The sequence below is a fragment of the Drosophila santomea genome, chromosome 2R (genome assembly GCF_016746245.2).
Source record: "Drosophila santomea strain STO CAGO 1482 chromosome 2R, Prin_Dsan_1.1, whole genome shotgun sequence".
Taxonomy (NCBI): domain Eukaryota; kingdom Metazoa; phylum Arthropoda; class Insecta; order Diptera; family Drosophilidae; genus Drosophila; species Drosophila santomea.
The window spans coordinates 15,380,232-15,399,703 of NC_053017.2; the positions used below are offsets into that span (position 1 = coordinate 15,380,232).

Below are 19,472 nucleotides of genomic sequence, written 5' to 3' on the forward strand. Positions count from 1 at the left end.
GGGAATGAAAACTAGGTCTATATCTTTGAGAGTTTGCTTGCTGTTAGGGTATTGACTACTTACTATAAACATCAATTATAGTGTGGATACATAGTACTCTTGTTAATAGTACGTCTCCATTTGCTAGCTTGTGTTTGGATTTGTGTTTTTGAAGATTGTGGCGAATGCGTCTTCCGAATTCGGCGCTCTAAGTTCTGCGTACAAAATATTTCAAATCATTTTCCAGTTCAAATAAATAAAGAGTTTTAAGGGCCAAAGGGTGGCATACAAAATTTTGTTAATTTCGAAAAATAATTTCGGCCTTTCGCTGTTCACTACTAATCCATTCCAGAATATCTCCCTAGGTTTTTGATTTGATTTGTTATCTAAATTTCAGTTCCGTTTTCCCCACTTTGTATTCGAGTTACATGTTCATACGTTTTCCATTTTTATTCGTACTCTCCAAATCACAATTATTAGCAATTAGCAATTTAAGAATAAAATATAGCTACCCAGTATGTTTGTATAATTTCTGTTTCTGTTGTGTATATATAAATTTCTTATCAGAATTTAGTCTAACTTTACAACTAGCATTAATATTTTCGGGCTATGAACATTTTGCCACACGAAAACTACATCCAGAGTTCCATGCAAGTACGTACCTAAAACTCTTATCAGCTAACGTTTCGTTTGAGAGTAATTACTTCACTTGGAATATGTCACATTATTTTACATTTTATGCATTTACGATTTTTACACCAATTCAAAATGTCTAATTGTGGTAGAATTGTATTCATTCAACTGGTTGGGTAAACATTAGATTGCAACACCGAGAAAAAACAAATATCTGATATCTGTTGTGGAATTTACATTGTATTATTTATAGTGGCCTCATGCCTCATGCACTTTGTTTGGCCATTCGTTCCTGGTTACTCAGGATAATCCTATAGCTTCAGGAACTCGTCCAGCATCCGCTTGCGCTGCTGGTGAAGAGCTTGCTCCGACAGCAGGTACATCCCAATGTCGCTGTAGTTTTTCATTAGTTAGTTGTTGGAATTGCTGAAGAGTTGGTGTCATAAGGCTGTAGCCTCCTCCGCGCTGTTGCTGCGAACCAGTCCGCCCAGCTGTGGTTTGCTGTCATCTGAAATACACCGAGTTGGACCGCTTTAGTTGGGAAAGTTCTAAGCGAAATAGGAAGTTTACCTTTTAGGGATCTCGAAACCAATGAAACCAAAGCAAAATAATAAGTGTAATTCAAATAATTGTAAACAAAAATGATTTATTCAGGCCATTTCTAAAAGTATACGCTTCACATTTAAATAGGGAAATAATAATAATAATAACTAAGGATTAAAACGTTTAGAATTGGATCTAAGCGGCGCTGGCAATACATTACAATTTCTTGTATAAATTAAGATGCTCGACTAACAACTAAATTTACGCTTAGTATTATGTTACTGAAGGTAGATGTTAACTAGTTCCGATCCGATGCGACTTTCAAAACTTAAATCTAAGCGAACATACGCTTCACTAAACGACCCACTCCCGCCAGGGGACCATTCATCATCTGGTGGGCTCGGCAGCGGACGTGGCGGCACTGGTGGACACCTCGTCGCTGGTCAGGGCCGGCACTTTGCTGGCACTGCTGGTGCTGCTGCTGACCACCGGCGGCGGGGTGGTGCCACTGGTTGTGGAGGTCACCCCGCCGGAGGTAGACACTGTATCTGGTGAGGCGACCATGGTCTTTGGAGGAGTCGCTGTCGGTGTCGGTGTGGGCGATACCGATAGCCTGGCACGCTGTTTCTCCTCGCCTATGTCTGTCTGGGTTGTGGCAGTCGTGTCCGAGTCTAGAATCTTTGGGGTCTCCTCTTTGCATTTACCTGATGCTGCTGCGGCAGCACTGACCGCGGGCAGCGAGTTGTTTGCGTCCGATTGTGGACTGGCACTGCGCCGGGAAGAGTTTTCCGGTGAGCTGTCCGGATGGATGGGCTTGTCTGCGGCTGCATTCGGCGTGGCTGGTTTCTTTTCAAGCGCCACCGGCGGCGGAGAGCTTTTGTGGCCATCCTCTTTGATTGCCAAGTGCTCCTTACTTTCTGCCTGCGATGCTCCTCCATTGGATTCGGCGCCATTTACTTCGTGGTTTGTCGGCTGGCCACTGCTGGCGTTAGATGGCGCCTGGTTGCTCGAATTCGAATTTGACCCAGTCAAATCCAAGGTGGTGGGTTCATGGGTCACCGGCGTGGCTGCCTTGTCTATCATCGCCGATTGTTGGGCTGCAGCAGCCACAGCTGCAGCAATATGATGCCTCATGGCATGTGGACTGCCGCCGGCTCGGCCTCCATTGGCCGAGGATGATGGAGTGATCGGTGGCGTGATTTTGGGTGAGCTGGGCAGCGACAGGGGCTGCTGCTGGTGGGCAGCTGTGGGAGTCATTCCGCTGGCCGCCGCTGCAGCCGCATGCATGGCCGCCAAATGCCCGTGGTGGTAATAGTGGCCCATGTTGGGAATGTGGGAACTAGAGGTAGTGGGCGGCATTCCACTGCCGCTGACACCACCGCTGGGCGTCGATGTGGGTACCTGATCCGCGCTGAGCTTTACAGATGATGTCAGGTTTAGGCTGGTGTGTGGTGAGGTCGCAGACAAACTGGAGCTGGCTGTGACGGGTATGGAGTTGCTCAGCCCTCCTCCGCCGGCCGAAGAGGTATGCGGTGGCAATTGGTGGGCCAGCGAGGCGGGATGATGGGGCGACATATGCGGATGGCTGAGGTTCAGACTGTGCGGATGTGCGCCGAGTCCAAGGGCAGCGGCTGAGAAGCCAGGATGCGTGAGGCCAGCAGCGCCCGGATGGGCCAATCCCATGGCCGCCTGCTGCAGGTGGTGCTGCAGATTGGGCCCATGACCACCCAGTTGGGGAACGCCTGGGAGCCCAGCCATGCCAAGATTAAGACCCATGGCTCCGTGGGGACTCTGCCGCTGGGCATTCGCTGCCGCTGCATGGTAGTGCGACATTCCGGGTAGGCCATGAAGTGCACCTGGGGGTCCTCGTAAACTCATATTGAGATGTGGAATCATGGAACCCAATAGATTTCGGTTCAGTGGGGAGTACAACTGGTTCGAGTAATGGTGCGAGGCAGTCAACAGTTGCTGTCGCTCCCGCTCGCGCTCTCGCTCCTCGTCCCGCAGCTTCCGTTCCCGTGCCTCCTTCTCGCGCTGCTCCTTCTCACGCTGCTCCCGTTCGCGCTGCTCCTTTTCCCGTTGCTCCTTTTCCCGCTGCTCCTTTTCGCGTTGCTCCCGCAGCTCACGCTCTTTTTCGCGCTGAATCTCTCGTTCGCGTTCCTCCTCCCTCGCCAGTCGCGCCCGGTGCTCCTCCTCCAGCTTCATCCGGTCGTGCATCGCTGGCGAGATACCCAACGCTGCTCCGGGCATCATCGAGTAGAGGTGGGAGTACGGCGAGGCCATTTGGGGATACAGGGCGGCCGCATGCGGATGTGAGGGATGTGCGCCGGCGGCACGAAACAGTTGGTATCTGTGCTCCAGGTAGAGCTGCTCCGTATACGGTAGACCAGCGGGATTCAGAAAAGCTGAAATAGGTATGGTGATTAGAAAATGTTCAATGGAATAATCGCAGAGACTAGGACTATTAACATAATATTCAAACATTAATGTTCAAACTATTAAATGTGATTTATGTTAATATTCCATTATCAGCTTTAATCAATCTGCTAACCTGGCGGAATACCCGGCAGTCCGGCAAAGTGGGAGTAGGCCTCCAGCGGAAAGGCGCCCGCCGGATGCATCAGTCGCTCGTCCGATCTGTACGGCTGGAATCCACTCCTGGCCAAGAGTTCCGGTTGCAGCGACGCTGTTTGTGGTGCGTGACTCAGACGCGCGATCTTCTCCGGCGGCTGTGGCGATGGAGGTGAACGCTTCTTGTTACTGGACACCCGATCCTCGCCAGGTCGCTCGGTTCCCACACGGCCTGCCACCGAATTCAGCGCTCCTGGGCCAGCCGATGACGGTGGTGGCCCACCGGCTCCCGAAGTTGGCACACTCCTGTCTCCACCGACATCCTCCTCCTTGATGTCCGCCTGCTTGGCCAGCGTTCGCAGGGCGGCGGCAAAGGAGCCCCGACTACTGGCCGATGCGGCACCAATAGCTCCTGGTGGCAAGCCCACTCCGGCTGCCAGCTGCTGCTGCACTGCAGCCGCCACCGCCTGCTGTTGAGCCTGTTGTTGAGCCTGATGTTGCTGCTGCTGCTGCTGTTGATGTTGCTGGTGCTGATGCTGCTGCGGTGACGGGGTGCCAATGTGATTGCTGGGCAGGGCGTGGTTCAGCAGGGGGTTGCCGCCGGCGGACGATGGTACCGGACTGTTGGCCACCGAAGATCCCGGCAAGCCGCCGCCGCCGCCGCCAGGAGGTGTTTGCAGGTGGTGCGGCACGGGAATGTGCGGTGCCGGGCTGGTGGCTGGCCGCTTCTGTCCAGCCTTTGGTGGCACTGCAATGGAAAAGGATTAATTAGTTTAAACCATAACTAGAGATGTCTATGTAACTCTAAAAAGTTTCCCAACTTGTGAACAAATTTTCAAAACTTTAGTACTACAATTACTATCGCAATGGAGAGTTATCTCTGTGAGGCTCTTAACTTGAAAGCATACCCAGAAATAAAAGAATATGATGTGAAAAAGAGCTCATGGGAGTTTCAAGAACTGCTCCTGGCCAAATGCACTCTGCATAAGCTCGGTGGGAATCGGAGGCAACCGATTTTACGGTCCTCCGTCTCTGTAATTCGAAACAGAACCAGGTTTCCTAGGGGATGAGGGCAGACTGAGTTCGTTCGAATTTCCTCTGCTAATATCTGATTGATGTCCGCGAGTTGTGTGACGGGCAGAAATTGCGCATACGCCTCGTTGCATTTGCGGCAATTTGCATACGTAGGCGACAAGGTGGATCCCGGGTGACGTGTGCGTTGGGTGAGGGGCGTGGAGTGCCACCGCCATCCCAGGATGCCAGAATGCCAGGATGGGCATCAGGAGGAGCAGAAGCCAGAACAAGAGCAGTCACTCTATCGCCAGCAGGTTGACGCTGGTTGAATGCAAATGGCGAAGGCTCGAAACTTGAATTTCGGACATGGTCCACTCAGCCATGCGAATCGAAAGTGGGGATGAGGGCTTACCATTCCGACTACGACGCAGTACCACCACCAGCACCACCACCACCTTTGTTTGCCTCCTTTTGGGGCCCACCACTTTTCCTTTGAGGGTCCTACGAACGGCGCAAATTGCACGCCCAACGAATTTATCGATTCTTGTTACTCGTTTTCGGGTTGCCCGCTACGAAATTGCTTTCAGATATGACAGCCACACCCCCGAGAGACCGCCCATTTCAGGTCGCCGAACCAGGAGAGAACTCCTGGCCAGTCCTCCTGCTGCTTCTGCATCTGCTGCTGCTGCTGCTGCTGCTTCTGCCGCTCCTGCTGTTCCTGCAGCACCATCATCTCCGCTCGCATTCAATGCCGAATGGAATTTGCAACGACATCGAGGACAACGATGTTATGAGGCCGGCACGGCATGTATTTGGAAAACCATTTCGCTGGCTGGCTGGCTGGCTGGCTGGTCCTTTGTGGACCTTAAAGCTGCTCGGTCTCAAATGGAAGCTCGCATTGGAAGTGGTTTTTCCAGGGGCGGTACACGGTAGGCGGTATGTAGGTGGCAGTTGGTAGGGTGTAGGTGGTGGTGAACTACTACATGCTGGATACTGTTTCGCTTCGAGAGCTTCGAGCTGGAGCTGGAGCTGGAGCTGCACATATTTCGGATTTTTGTGAAAATCAACAATTCAAGAAAAATAGAGAACAACTTTTGTGGTTGGGTAAATATTATCACCTCGGTAGCCTTAGTTCTGCTTTGTGTTTTATTTATTTACTGGCTTTCCATCCGAGCGGAATCTGGCAGGCAGCAGTGCTCTTCGAGAGCTTTTATTAAATGAAGGAAAAATGCAACGAAGAATGCAGATGCATCACTGGCTTCGTCATCATCATCACCACCATCACCATTAACAGCTTTTCCCAGTAGAACATCATGATAACGTCTGCTGCATAAGCTCATGGTTTAGAGCGTTTTGTGTCGTTTATGAAAATGGGGTGAGTGGAGGTTGGGATCTGGGATCTGGGGAACTATGTAGATGGCCGGGACATGGAAATGGGAGTGAAAATGTGCATGTGCATGTGCAAGTGCATGTGTTGGCTGCTGCTGCTGTTGCAGCATGTGTATTTACCAAACTAAACCGAAATAATGCCCGAAACTGCAATACCAACATCGATGTCGACGACTAGAACAATAAAATGCCGACGACTGCGAATGCGAATGAGTTGAGAGCAGAGCAGAGCAGAGTTGGCTGTGGATGGTTGGATGGGTGAAATGGGTGGGTAGGCTGGAATCTCACATGCCCATATCAGCGTCCATACCTAAAACCCGGAACACCCAACCCCTCAACCCCTCAACCACCCGGACAAACCAAACAAAGCTCCTCGATGCCGATGCCAATGCCGATGACGATGATGCCAACGTTGACGTGGCTGGCCGTATTTGCCAGTTTGCCCAACTCAGCCTGTGGGCTCTGGCAAAACAGGGGAGATGGTGATGGTGATGGGTCGGATGGGTTATATTCGGTTGGGCGGTAGGTATGGAAATGTAGCGGAGTATGCATACACTGCAGTGTAGGGAAAACTAGAGTAGAGTCCCTCGGCCTCTACCCTTTCCAAATCAAACCCCACTTCCATCCCGTCGCAGTGTTGTTTGCCATGAAATGCCTGTTTGTTTGCCTGGGTTTTGTGTACTTCAACATGGTCCCAGACCCCAGACCCAGATCCCAACCCCAGAGCCCAGTTTTAGTTCCAAACCTGACTCAGATGCCACACCCTGCAGCGAGCACCCACACACTGGCACGCAAACACACACACTCAGACACACGCAGACACACACACACACACATGGAGCCATGTGGAGATACTGCATTCGCATTGAGCGGCGATTTGCAGGCATCAGCGTTATTTGCCGAATTTAATCAGCGCACTGACACGAGAGCACCACAAGACTCGACTCCCGTTTCCCGTTGCCCCGTTTTCCGCATCCTGCTTCCCGTTTCCATCCGAAGTGCGGATATATCCCATGGCGAGCTTTTTTCGCCATGATAGTGCCTCTTAAAGCGCCCAGGAATGTGCAACGGTCCGTCACGCGGAACCGGATCCGATCCGATCCGAGGCATTGGGGGAATAGCCGGCCGGAACTGAAAGTGTAACTATCCCGGTGGGACACGAACTAAACTCTCTCCGGTTTTTTGTTGCACCAATGCAAGTGGACAAATGATATACGTATACTTTATAAAATGGATAGATACTGTTTCTAGAAAGTATAGTTTTTAGTTAATTGTAAATGAATAAATAAAGAATTTCCAAGGGAACGTATGCATCTATGATTTGTGATTTAACTCGACCTACAAACTTTAAACCTTGCACAATCCACAGACAATTCTGCACAGCTAATTATTAATATAAAACCACCTTCCTTTCCTGCCCATTCCCACACACACACACAGAATTGAGTTTAGATCTGGACGGCAAGGGATTCCAATTGCAAATCACACATCCATTGATTTATAACTCATTTATTAGCTGCCATCTGAGTGCGGTGTCGGAAATGTTTGGCAGGCTTATTCATTTCAGTTAATTTGGTCAAATGCAAATGTAATTTTGTAAAGTCAATTAAATGAACCTCAGAGTGCTGGAGTCCGCCGTCCCTTTTGGTCGCTGCCCCCGAAAAGCCCTTGACAGCCACATAATGCAAATCATAACTGCCAATAAATAAATGTTGAATAAATTATGCATAGAACACAATGCTCCACACTCAATGTTCTTGTTGCTGCTGCTACTGTGGCATTTGTCACATTTTGCAGTTTGGTTCATTGCAACAAAATTGGTTTTCTCGCTTGGGTAAATTAAAATGTCACCGATTCCGAGAAAGGCGAAAATGCCAGCACCACCAACTGCACGCACCACTCAACCGCAAGTGGTGCCCCACCCAGGCTGCCCTTTCCGCCCGCAGCCCATTATTGTACACATAAACACATGTTTCCATCCACATCCTCGTCGCGCTGCCCATCTCCATATGGAGATCCTCATATCCATGCCCATACCCCATACCCCATGCCCCATACCCCCCATTATTATGGTAAATTCGTAGGGGCTCATTCCGAATTTATGCCATTTGCCACCGCCCCCAGTTCACCGTCCTTTGACCCACCACTTCCGCATTCCGCTCCATGCCGTGCCATGGACACACACACAAACACACACAAAGAGTGGAGTAGCCGAAACCACCGAACATTCCCTGCCACAGAGAAATGTCGCCGGTCGCATGCGATTATTCCACCACAACTAATTACAGTGGCAAACGGAACACAGGACCTCCTCCTTGTCCTCCTCGTCCTTGCCATCCACCGGCCACTCCGCTTAAATTCCCCCACACATCCTGCTGTGCTGTGCAGCAGTGATGGTGGTGCTCCTGCGGCCAGGACATGTTTAGGTCAGCCGCAGCACATTCGCATGGCGAAGTGCACTCACCCTGGCCATGAATAATTTATTTAATAAATACATTCACAATTAAATCAAATGCGAAATTGTGGCTCCCCTCCCACTTTGCCTTTTATTCCGCCGTTTTGTTGAATTTTCGATAGCGTTGGGTTAGAAGCGGGTGAGTGGGTCGAAAGGGGATCCAAGTTATAGATAATGAATGTCACTGTGATTGGGACTGTGAATGGGACTTGTGCTGGAAAATACTCAAGCTATAACTCTATGAATCACCTACAAAGTGTGAACTGGTCTCTATAGTTTAAAACCCCTTTTGAAATCAGATTGCTTTCAGGAATTTATCTCTACATTGTCTACAAGAGTTTCAAAAAGGAGCGAAAAGTGTATTGATTTTTAAAGCCTATACTACGGGTCGATTTTTGCTTGCCCAGCATAAAACGTTGAGCCTTAACCTTTCAACCCTAGAGTCCATGTTTAAATCCTGGCAACAATCACCGGTCCCTTAGAAAATCGGAATCTTTGAGCTTAATTTACTTTCCCAATTTGCTCAGGAGGCGACGGCATGAAGCCCAACGTGTGGTGCACAAATGAATTATAAATTAAGTTTGATTCCATTTCAGTCGCTCCATCCTGCGTCCTGCGTCCTGTATCCTGCGTCCTGCATCCTGCGTCCTGTTCATGTCCTGCGGCTACCGTCCTGCTGGCGCACTGCAGCAAAGGAGGCCGTCAACTGGTCCTGCGGTTTCATATGCAATTATTTGCCGTTGCTCCTCGACAGCTCCTGGATCCCGAGCATCGTCCAGGGGACACGGCCCTTTTCCCGGGGCCACACTGCCAAGCGGATGGGCGTTGGGCAGTGGGCACTCCCACTCAAGCCGTAGAAGTGGCCGGAAGCTGGAGGAGGAGGAGGGTTCAGGGTTCAGAGGAGGCAGAGGTGTCCAATGCCTGCGAGTTTAGTTAGTTGGCAGCTGGAGCGGAGCAGCAGCAGCAGTAGCAGCAGCTCATGCATTAATTATTGCTGGTCTGTTGCGGTCGGAGTTTCCCAGTGGAGATGCAGCCACAAAAGCCTAGCCTGGACACCATGGATACGCAGGCAAAGGAGCTCAGTTTCAGGATGCGGACGTGGAGCTGGTAATTTCTCTATCCCCATTCCCACATCGGAGAGCGTTGTGAATGGCTGCGGTCACGCCTCCATTAAACCGACGAAAACTACCTATCTAGGCGGGCTTGTAATATGATTTGGACCAAAATTCGATATCGATGGTGAACGTTAGCGGGCTGCGTACTGTGTACTGTGTACGGAACCAACAATATTATTAAGCAAACAAAGCAACTATAAATATGCATAATAATTCCATGCATCATCGGGCAGTTGCAGTTCCTGTTTGAACAGCACATAGCACACACATTCAAATATCCACTATTCATCCTGCTAACGCTTTCGTGAATCCTGAATCCTGAAGAATCGAATTTCATTTAGCAAATGGTCATACATAATTATAGACTTCAACTCACTGGCTTGCAACTGGAGAGCTCTGCAGTTTAAAATCCAATTATATTTCTTGCTCTGTGGCTCTGACTCTAAAGTCCTCGCTAATTGTCGAGTCAAACTAAAAAAGGTATGAGTCGTTTAAAGCTCTCTTTAATGCGGTGGAGCTAAACGAAGCACGATTTGTGTCCCTATTCCCAATTTCCCCCTTTTCTAGCTGTGTACCCAAAACACAGAGCTCATTTTAATTAATTGGAAAAGCAAAAGCATTTCAGCAATTTTGTCTACAAGACGGCAAATATCGCCTCACAGCATTCCGGCACGCACAGCCAGTTCTTTTGGTCGCCGGAGGACAGAGGACTCTGGGTGGCTGAGTGCCAGGATGCCGGGATGCCAGTGTGCCAGGACATGGAGGTATAAACGGCCGGGGCGAAGGCACCGGAACCGGATACGGATACGGCGCAGGATGCAGAAGCCTGCACCGGGCAAGAAAAATGTTTGCAAACTTTTCGGTTCGCATTCGTACACAATTTAAATAGTTCGCAGTCACATTCCGGCCCGAAAGCACACACTCCGGCTCCAGCTTCCCTATGCGGACCATAAACAAGTGCCGGGAATCACGAACACAATGGAGAATGCCAGCAGCAGGAGCCACTTCCACATCCACATCCACATCCACATCCACGTCCACATCCTCAAGCAAGAAATGGACCTGCCCTGCGTTTGCGTCTGGCGTTGCCAGGAGCTGGAGAACAATGTCTGAAGGCATGGCCAGAATGAAGGAATTCCACACTGGAAATTCCCAGCACGCGCGCAAGAAATGCACAACTCCATAGCATTCCAAGTGCAGAACGCATTCAAGGCGGTCATAAATGAAATTCCATCCACACTCGGCGGGCAGCAGGCAAATTGAGGAGCTCGCAGCAGGTGCAATTGATCCCACATTTAGTTACTCCACTTCGGGCGGGATTATCGTTCGCCTGAAATCGCCAGGATTCTTCAGAAGTACAAAAAAAAAAATAAATACAAAAAAATAGATGCTAAAACACACCCCTTGAAAAGCATTTCCAATTAAATCTCTCTCAAATCGCTCTGCAGGAGAAGAAGTTCTGGGCGACAGACGGCTCAAGTGGCAGAAATGGCAGCCATATGCCGAGGACACGGCCAAGAAAGGGGCCAGGAAATGAATAAGGATGCATCTAAATATGTCCCTGTGTCTGTGTGTGTGTGTGTGTGTGTGTGTGTTTGTGTGTCTGCAGAAAGGACATGCCTCAAAGGAGACGGAGCAAAGACACTTGACTGCGAGTGAGTGTGGGTGATACACACACATATCCCCTTGTGCCGAGTCAACTCATTCGAGTTGAGCCCACCTCACGTCCTCACCCGCGAGTCCTTTTCAGGCGAGTGTCCTACGAGTGCCTCGTCGCAGTGCCTCAAAGGCACAAGTGCCAGGCGAACTGCTTGGTACCGTTGCACAGACCCCAATTAGTCCTTTGCCTGCCTGCGGCACGGATAATACTTACAGTAAACGACATTTGGTCAATGCGAACTAACTAATCGTAGTGGAAATTGAATTGTTTGGGTCACTCACCTGCAAGAAAGAAAAAAAGGAATAAGACGTTAGTGGGTTGCATTTGCATACGAATAAACTCTATACTTAATCAAATGTAGAGAAAACGGTTATAGTATTTAAATAATATGCAATTTTTTGTAACCAAGATATGCGGCTTAATAAATCAAAGGATTTTTCACGCCCCACTGAAATTTGTTGTCAGTTTAGTTGCTCATATGACATGCCAACAAAAGAGTGACGGAAAAAGTAGTTCAAGTTAAGTTGTCCCTGGCAAATCTGGGTAGCGTAACTGATGGATTAGCAGCATCATCATCATAAAAGGGAATTCACTCTGATTAAGTCCCGCAACTAATTCCGCAAAGTCCTGGCAACTGTTTCACAGGATTTCCGACAACTTCAATTGGTTTCCCTTTTCACGGCCACACTCATCCCCTGCCATTTCAATCCCAACCCAACCCATTTCATCCCATTCCATCCGATGCCATTCCTACCCAGCAGCAGTCTCTTTTGTGATGCATTGAAATGCCTAATTTTGGTCGTAAGCGATATGAAAATGGGGTTGCAAGCGCCGCAGGCCACGCACAAAAATCCAAGCCAAAACCCATTCCAGTCCAAACAAGCCGGGAAACCGGGCAATCCCATTCAGACCAGCAAAGGCGACAACTGACGACGAGCACTTTGTTAATCCCGTATTTATGCGCAATTACGTATTTTTCGCATTAGTCAGCCAAGCAGTCAGCTTTTGGCCGAGTCGAGACGGATGGCGGACGGATTTAGGGATTGGGTTCCAGTCTCTGTCTCCGTCTCCGTCTCCATCTTCATCTCAGTCTCCTTCTGAGTTTCTGAGTTTCAGTCTGATTCTCGGTTAAGGGATGTTGTCCGTTTGCCGCCTTTGTGGGCCCATGTCCTTTATGGGCCACGCCAGGCCAACCCCCCGCATTTTGCACACCCCGCCCTTTTTCACCCTTGCCCTCGCAGTTGATCCTTTTATTTCGCATTTTCCCTTCGCTTTTTTCCACAGCGTGTTTTGTGTTTTGTGTTTTGCTGCCATAGAGCAACCATGTTGTGGCCGCCTTTTTTTGGCTTAGCCGTGTCCTCCGCCTTTGTTGCTCCTTGCTCCCTGCTTCTGTCTGATGTCCCTTCATTTCCAATCTCCCTCCATCCCAAGCACAATCCTCAATCGTTCCAGGGAAAGGCGGTGCTCGGGTCTCGCCCCGCCAGCTGTCCCTGGATCGCCCGCCCATCCTTCTGCCTGTCTGACCCCCCGTTGGCCTCTCAATCCCTCACCCTCAGCCTTACTCTTCCCTTGACTACGGGTCTTATCCTCCTCCGCTCGCCGTCTTGAGTCATTTACTTTTTACTGCCGCATAATATTGTCCCGATTAGCACAAACACAACGTTTTACCACAAAATCATCATCATTAGTGACGCTAACGCAAATGCTCCGGCTCAGTCGCAGGATCTGGTCCTCGGAGCCTTGTTTTCGGCACAGTGGCTCAGGTAGAACAGTTGCTAACACCCTACAACAATTTTTAAATACGCGTCAGAAAGATAGGGACTATACGTAAGAGAATAGAATGGTTCGAATGGAATTATAATGCTGGAAAAATATATACACAGAATTTAGTTTGGTAAGCGAAAACTAACCGAATTGAAAGATTCGACCTTAAAGATTCCTACACACTTGTTTTGTAATCATTCTCTTTTAATTGCCTTACTTTTCAACAACTCAACACTGCAAATGTTTCATAAAATCCGATACCATAGCTCGCAATTAGTAGAGAAAAGTGTTTGTAATTACTGCAAAGATTGTTTGTATTTTTGTTTACGAAACATGATTTACTGCCCACTGTGCCGAGACGCAACAAAGCAGAAGCACGGCTGGAATGGCCAAGGACGTCGCAAAAGGAGGATAAGGAGGCGTCTGGGCAGGGGACGGGCGACGGGGAGCAGCCGTAAAATAAGCAGCAGGCAGAATGGCTGGCAAGGCGTCTATTATGCGAAGGCATCATTTAAGGGGATTATTTTATTTGGGCTCTAAACAATAAAGTGGGTTTATTAAAGGCACGCTCCCCACGCCCGCAAGCCCGCAGAAGAGTCCTTTCCTGGTCCCTCAGCAATCCCTATCCCCCCGTACACCCACCACCACCCACCCCTCTGTCTGACTTTATGTGCGAGCTCGGATCAAGGATGAGTGGGGTTTTGGGAGGCGACGAAGGACGCAGGACGAAGGATGTCTGTGCACAAAAGATGTTGCGCTATAAAAGTGCAAAAATGTGTTTTTCCCCCCTTCACAGTGCCCTGCCGCCGGAGCTGCTGCTCCTGCAGGATGCCACCCACCAAAAGCCGCCTCCTTGCTCCTTTCCGCTTCTGTGCTCCTTCATTATTTCCGCTGCTGTTTGTACAGTTGCGCGAAGCGGGCGACGCCTTGCAGCAAGTGCGCCTTGGCTTGGCTTTATCCCTTTCTTTCAGCTTCTCCAGCTTTTGCCCGCTTCGTTTTTCTTTTTTTTTTTTTTTTTTTTTTGTGAATTTGCCATAGCCCGAGGAGCCTTTTTGTGTGTGGCATGGATTTTAAATTAAGTTTTAATATTCATACTGAGCCGCAGTGAGTCCGCTTTAGCTCTCGCCATTTTTCAGGGCCCAGACAAACACAGCAGGACCGCAAACAGCTTCAATTATACAAGAGTTTGAGCAGTCAGCAGTGAGCAGTATTTTACTGCTCAACACATTAGACAGGACTTAGCCGCAGGATGAGCAGGACGAAATGAAGTGCAAGCTCAGCTGAGCTCAGCGCTGGAAAATCGCATTATAAGATGGAAAGCTGATTAGCCAAAACGGAACAATACGGAAGTCTCATTGTTTAGACTTGTGGTCAACAGAAATTAATTTCTGGCTTTTCTTAGCAGAAGAGCAAAGCAACATTTATGTGGCATATGTATATATAGGTATATTACATATCCAACTTTGGAAACAAAGCACTTACAAATCGTTTATGAATTTTGGTGTGTTATATATCATTAGAGCTTTGCATGCGGCTACATTACTAACTGCCATTGCTGGACTCGAAAAGTTCTCGCAAATTAGATTAGATTGCTTTTAACCAAGGGGAAGGCAAATAATAGAGGACTATTGAAAACTCCTTGGCAGCAACTTCCTTTAACACCAGAGTAACCGAAAAGTTTCCAAGAAGATTGTGAAGTGAGGCGAGGAAAACTTTGCGACGACATATTCTTGGCAGGATGAATGTGGCCATTTCCACCCCGGGGCGTAGCAGAAAGGTTAAGCGAAACGAACTCGCACTGATGGGCGGCCGACATGGGTTAAGAGGTTACGGGTCAATGGGGGCGTGCCTGCAGGCCACAAAATGAAAAGTTTTTCCACAAAACTTTCATACAGACACACAGAGACACTGAGACAGAGACAATTGTGAGGCTGTGAGACGGAAATCTCCATAAGCAAACAAACGATTTTTGGCAAATACTTTTGCCGTATTAAAATTTGTGCAGCATGTCCTTTTTGTTCTTTTTGGTCCCAAAACCGAGTGTGCCTGTGTGTGGTTAAGTGTGCTTCTTGAACACAAACACGTCCTGTGGTCGTCCTGATGGTGGTGGGCGTGTCCTTCTGCGGCTGGCTTTTTAGTGTCAAAAGCTGTCGCCCTGCCGTGTCTCCAGTGCCACACAAGTTGCCCGGGGGCACCAACTGAGAAGGGGCAGGAGTTATAGAGGAGGTTGTGCCCGAAAAAGGTGCAGATGTCGTCCTAAATGCTGCCAAACGACAACAGCATGTTAATGACTCTGACCCCTTTGCCCGAGGACAAGGACGAGCAAGAGCACAAGGATGAGGATGAGGAGAGAACCGAAAACAGGAGCTGGAGGATCCTTTGGGTGCGTCTGGTCACTTCATGTCTTGTCTTGTCTGAGCTGCTTAAGTAATTGGCATACAAATTTACTCACTCAACCGGTCGGATACCCATTCCCCATTCCCCGTTCCCCGTTCCTCATTCCCCATTCCCCGCATTCGAATTGCTCCTTGAAATTCCCCGAGGTGGCTTTCCTTCGCAGGATTGCCTTGTCATTTAGTTGCTCCACTCTGGCCGGAGTTTGTACATTAATTTCCAATCCCCCGAAAATCCATGTTGCAACACTCAAACGCACAGCTGCCAGGCTGACATTTTAATTGAATGTCTGTGCGTGTGAGCAAGAGATACTTTTATGTGCGGGTTGCCGGTTGCCCTGTACAGATACAGATACAAATTGCTGGAGTGTTTGGGTAATTCTCAAAGTGCGAAGAGTTTATTGTAATCGCTACTTAGTTGGGGTGCCCCCCATCCTCTAATTCAGACATTTCCTCAACAGCAGAATAAAATAGAATAGAGTGAGTTGCGTATAGTGCCTCAACATTTGTTTGTTATTTCAATTTTATAGCCTTCACCGAAACATTTCCTTCGACGGTTCGATGGGGGGAAAAAGATGCTTTTTCCGAAGTGAAGCACACATGTTCCGGCCACTGTTTACACAAATTATTATCATTTCAATGCGATTTTCAATGCGTTTATTGCCGTTGCTGGGCAAATATTGATTTTGGCCCCGGACAAGACAAAACACAGAAACAGCAACAGAAACAGTACGAAATCAGACAGACGATAAGGGATAGCAGACCAACAATTCGTTTCGTCGACTGACATTTGACCAACAAGTCAATTGTGTATTATTTTTGGGAATTAATAATGCGTTCGACAAACGTTTGTTTGTTCGCCTCTAATTCAATTTGCCACAAAAATAGCACAAAAATAACTGCAAAATTAATTTTGTGTTTTGCCATTGGCATCTCTCATGTGGCTTATTTACACTGACGGACAAATGAATTACAAAATGTGTGTACTTGACACGGGAATATGAACATTGCGTTGGGTGGTGGTGAGGGGGCGTAATACTTGTAATGCCTCTGCAGTTGTGCAAAATCAAATGAATGCGGCTTATTTAAAGTTTAATTAACTCTGTTAAGGCTAAGACCATAATTAAATGAATATTCATGCAAATGCAGGCGAGAGCAATGGCATGAATATTTACTGGCCGAATGCTTCGAATTGCCCCCCATCCACTGCCCCATTTTCCTTGCACCTCCTCCTGCTCCGCCGTCCGCCTTGGAATTGGGAAACGTGTTGAGAGTTCTCGATTCTCGGTGTGTGGGATTTGCTGTTCGTGAAAGACAATTTACAAGGTGATAATTTCCCCACTGCAGCACTAAAACAACACCCAAGATCGTTGGAAAAACAAACAGAGGAGCTGCAACAGCTGCCGTGGCAGCCAAAACAAATAACTTTGATCTGACATTTCCACCATCAGCCATCAGCCATCCGCTATCAACTATCAACTATCAGCTGTGCGTGTCAGCAAATTAATCAATTGCGATCGCTTCGTGTTTATGCTTGTTTTTCCGCTCCTAAGTGACGCGATCCCATTTTCATTTTCATTTCCCATTTTCCACTTCCATTTCCCCCGCACAGCGGTAATCCCCCGATGAGATCTTTACTCCGGGGAACGACTTTGCTGTGCGTGTTGACATTTAATTGCCGGCCCAGAGCCGCGATGTCAAAATAAATAGATGAAAATTAAACGAACCTATTGCTTGTTGGGCAACCTCCGTCCCGGTCCATCTTTCACTATTTTTGTGAAATTCTATATTGGTCGGCATGGATGGGGCATAGATGGGGCATAGATGGGGCATAGATGGGGCACAGATGGGGGCTGAGATATTTTCGGAAACACGCACTACTCGAGACATCAGAGACAATTAATGCCAAAGCACTTTTAGCGCTGAAATTGAAATTTTATTGGTCTTCAAGGTGGCGGGGGATTACTTTGGACGGGTGAAAAGATTATTGGTTTTGAGACTTTCAGAGGCGCAGTTTAATTTATGTGCTTGACAAGAGCTTAAGTTGCTAACTAAGCAGAGGTCCTTGGTCTTTTTATGATCAGATTGAACGATTAAACGATTAAAACCAAAAAACCAGTCAAGTGGTAATGTGAACAAAAGTGGAACCATGAATAAAAAACTGAATTTCAGAGATTTCCTTGTAAATTCTTTTTGAATAGTGTATAAAGTGTTTTCTATAGTATTCTTTTGACCTACAAATTTGTACTTCAAGTGTCATAAATTGTATGAAATTTTCAAGATCTTGGCTTGCATGTTTTCCTCAAATTCCAATGGGTTATAAACACGCGAATAATACGTAGGTGTTGACAAACTGTTACTGCAGGGGGCTGCCTTCAGAACCAGTAGTTTATATTTTTTTTTATAAAAATACATATATGTACAATGGAGAATATTAGTATAGAACCCATTGCCTTAGGCCACTGTAAAACGATCCTCAGCGAGTAACTGGATCCAAATCCCATAAAGGAGGGCTACTTTTTGGAAGGACTTTACCAAGGACTCACCACATATCGGTATCGGAGCATGGATGCTGGGTAATCCTCTTGGTAGCCATTCCATCATTTATTATGAGCTATAATCCGAGCAAGGTGCCACTGGCTGTCTCTCTCGCACACTCACTCACACGCGCTCTCTTTCTGCCGCAGAGCGTGTGTATTGGGCTGCACTGGATTGCACTTTGCGTTCGCGTAATCCCTGCTCCAGGATCTCAGTTCGGATCCTTTTGTTTTTTTCCCCCACTCGTCGTACTTCGATTTCTTTTCTTTACTGGTTCCCCAGCAATGTTTTTCGCTTTCTTTTTTTTTTTTTACTTTTTCTACGTCGCGGGACAACAAATTGAGTTAATCCAAGGAAACGGAATAATAAAACAGGCAGCTGGGGGGAGGCGTGGCGGGGACTTTATAAACGATGCCTCGACCTGCGTGCAAAAGGTTCAGATTTTCGCGAGAAAGGCATTAATGAAAGGAAGAAGAAGAGGCGGCACAAGACGAAGGATGCAAGCGGAAGTAGTTTTCTCTACCCGCCGACGCGTTCTCCTCGCTGCTTTCTCCTTTCTCTTCCGCTCGCTGCACTCCACTTCACTTCCTTCCTGGATTTTCTTTTTCTTTTGTTGCACTGCACCGAAAATTCGCCGTCGCCTGGTTCTTCTTTGCTATATTTTATTCTTTTTTTTGGCTTTTTTGGTATTTCTTATTCGCTTTCTTAATTTAATATTTACTTTGCACTTTGTTTAACTTTTACTCGAGCGCTTTTCTTTTCATTTTACTTTTCCAATTTAAATTCCACGCCGAAAACTTTTGCCTTCCAAGGGTGTTGAGTTGGAGGGGGTGTTGGGGGGTTTATGGGGGGGATGGTTCAAACTTTGCCGCTTTTCGTTTTATTTCGGGTTCAGCGGGGTTAACGTTTGCTGGAGCTGCTGCACTTGATCCACCAAGAAATGCAAATGGACGAGGACGAGGGCGAGGGCTTTTAGACAGCCGAATTCTGCGGGCGCCCACACGATTCTCACGCCTCAAGTGGCCATAATTACTGCAATCTCGTAATCGTAATCACAACTGTAATTGTAATTCAATTCGCTCGGCCGCCTTCGCACTCAAACACTAGCAACACTGTAACGGCGAGACGCCCACATACAAGCACTCACTATTCAGTAACGCACCGAAAATCACATTCACATTCACAATCGCAATCGCAAGCACGAGACTCGAGAACCACGCGCCTTAATTGGCAACCGCTAATCGCGCAATCCAAAAAATGTGCGAATTGGCCAGGAGAGAGAGCGTTGGCCAGCAAGCCGAGAAACCAAAAGCCGAAGACACGCCACTGGCGACGTTTGCGAAAGGACTAAACGGCGGACGGCCGCTCGACTCCGAAATGGGTAAGACGTCCGCCGCACACTCAAACACTCGAGCACT

At 48.0% G+C, this 19,472-nt stretch overlaps 1 protein-coding gene across 6 annotated transcripts in view; it reads right to left on the reverse strand.

Moving 5' to 3' along the window:
* Positions 1 to 881: 881 nt before the first annotated feature.
* Positions 882 to 19,472, reverse strand: part of LOC120444956 (zinc finger CCCH domain-containing protein 18) — a 64,555-nt gene continuing 45,964 nt past the window's right edge. For 3 of the 6 annotated variants that reach the window (XM_039624966.1, XM_039624967.1, XM_039624969.2), the window contains 2 exons: positions 3,707 to 4,474; positions 1,239 to 3,560 (listed from right to left, as the gene is read on the reverse strand). In XM_039624966.1, the coding sequence (XP_039480900.1) occupies positions 1,543 to 3,560; positions 3,707 to 4,474 (2,786 nt within the window). In that variant the 3' untranslated portion in view covers positions 1,239 to 1,542. Of the gene's footprint in view, positions 1,121 to 1,238; positions 3,561 to 3,706; positions 4,475 to 10,047; positions 11,047 to 18,062; positions 19,407 to 19,472 lie in introns of those variants that run through there. The other 3 variants (XM_039624968.2, XM_039624972.1, XM_039624970.2) reach the window with 3 other exon arrangements.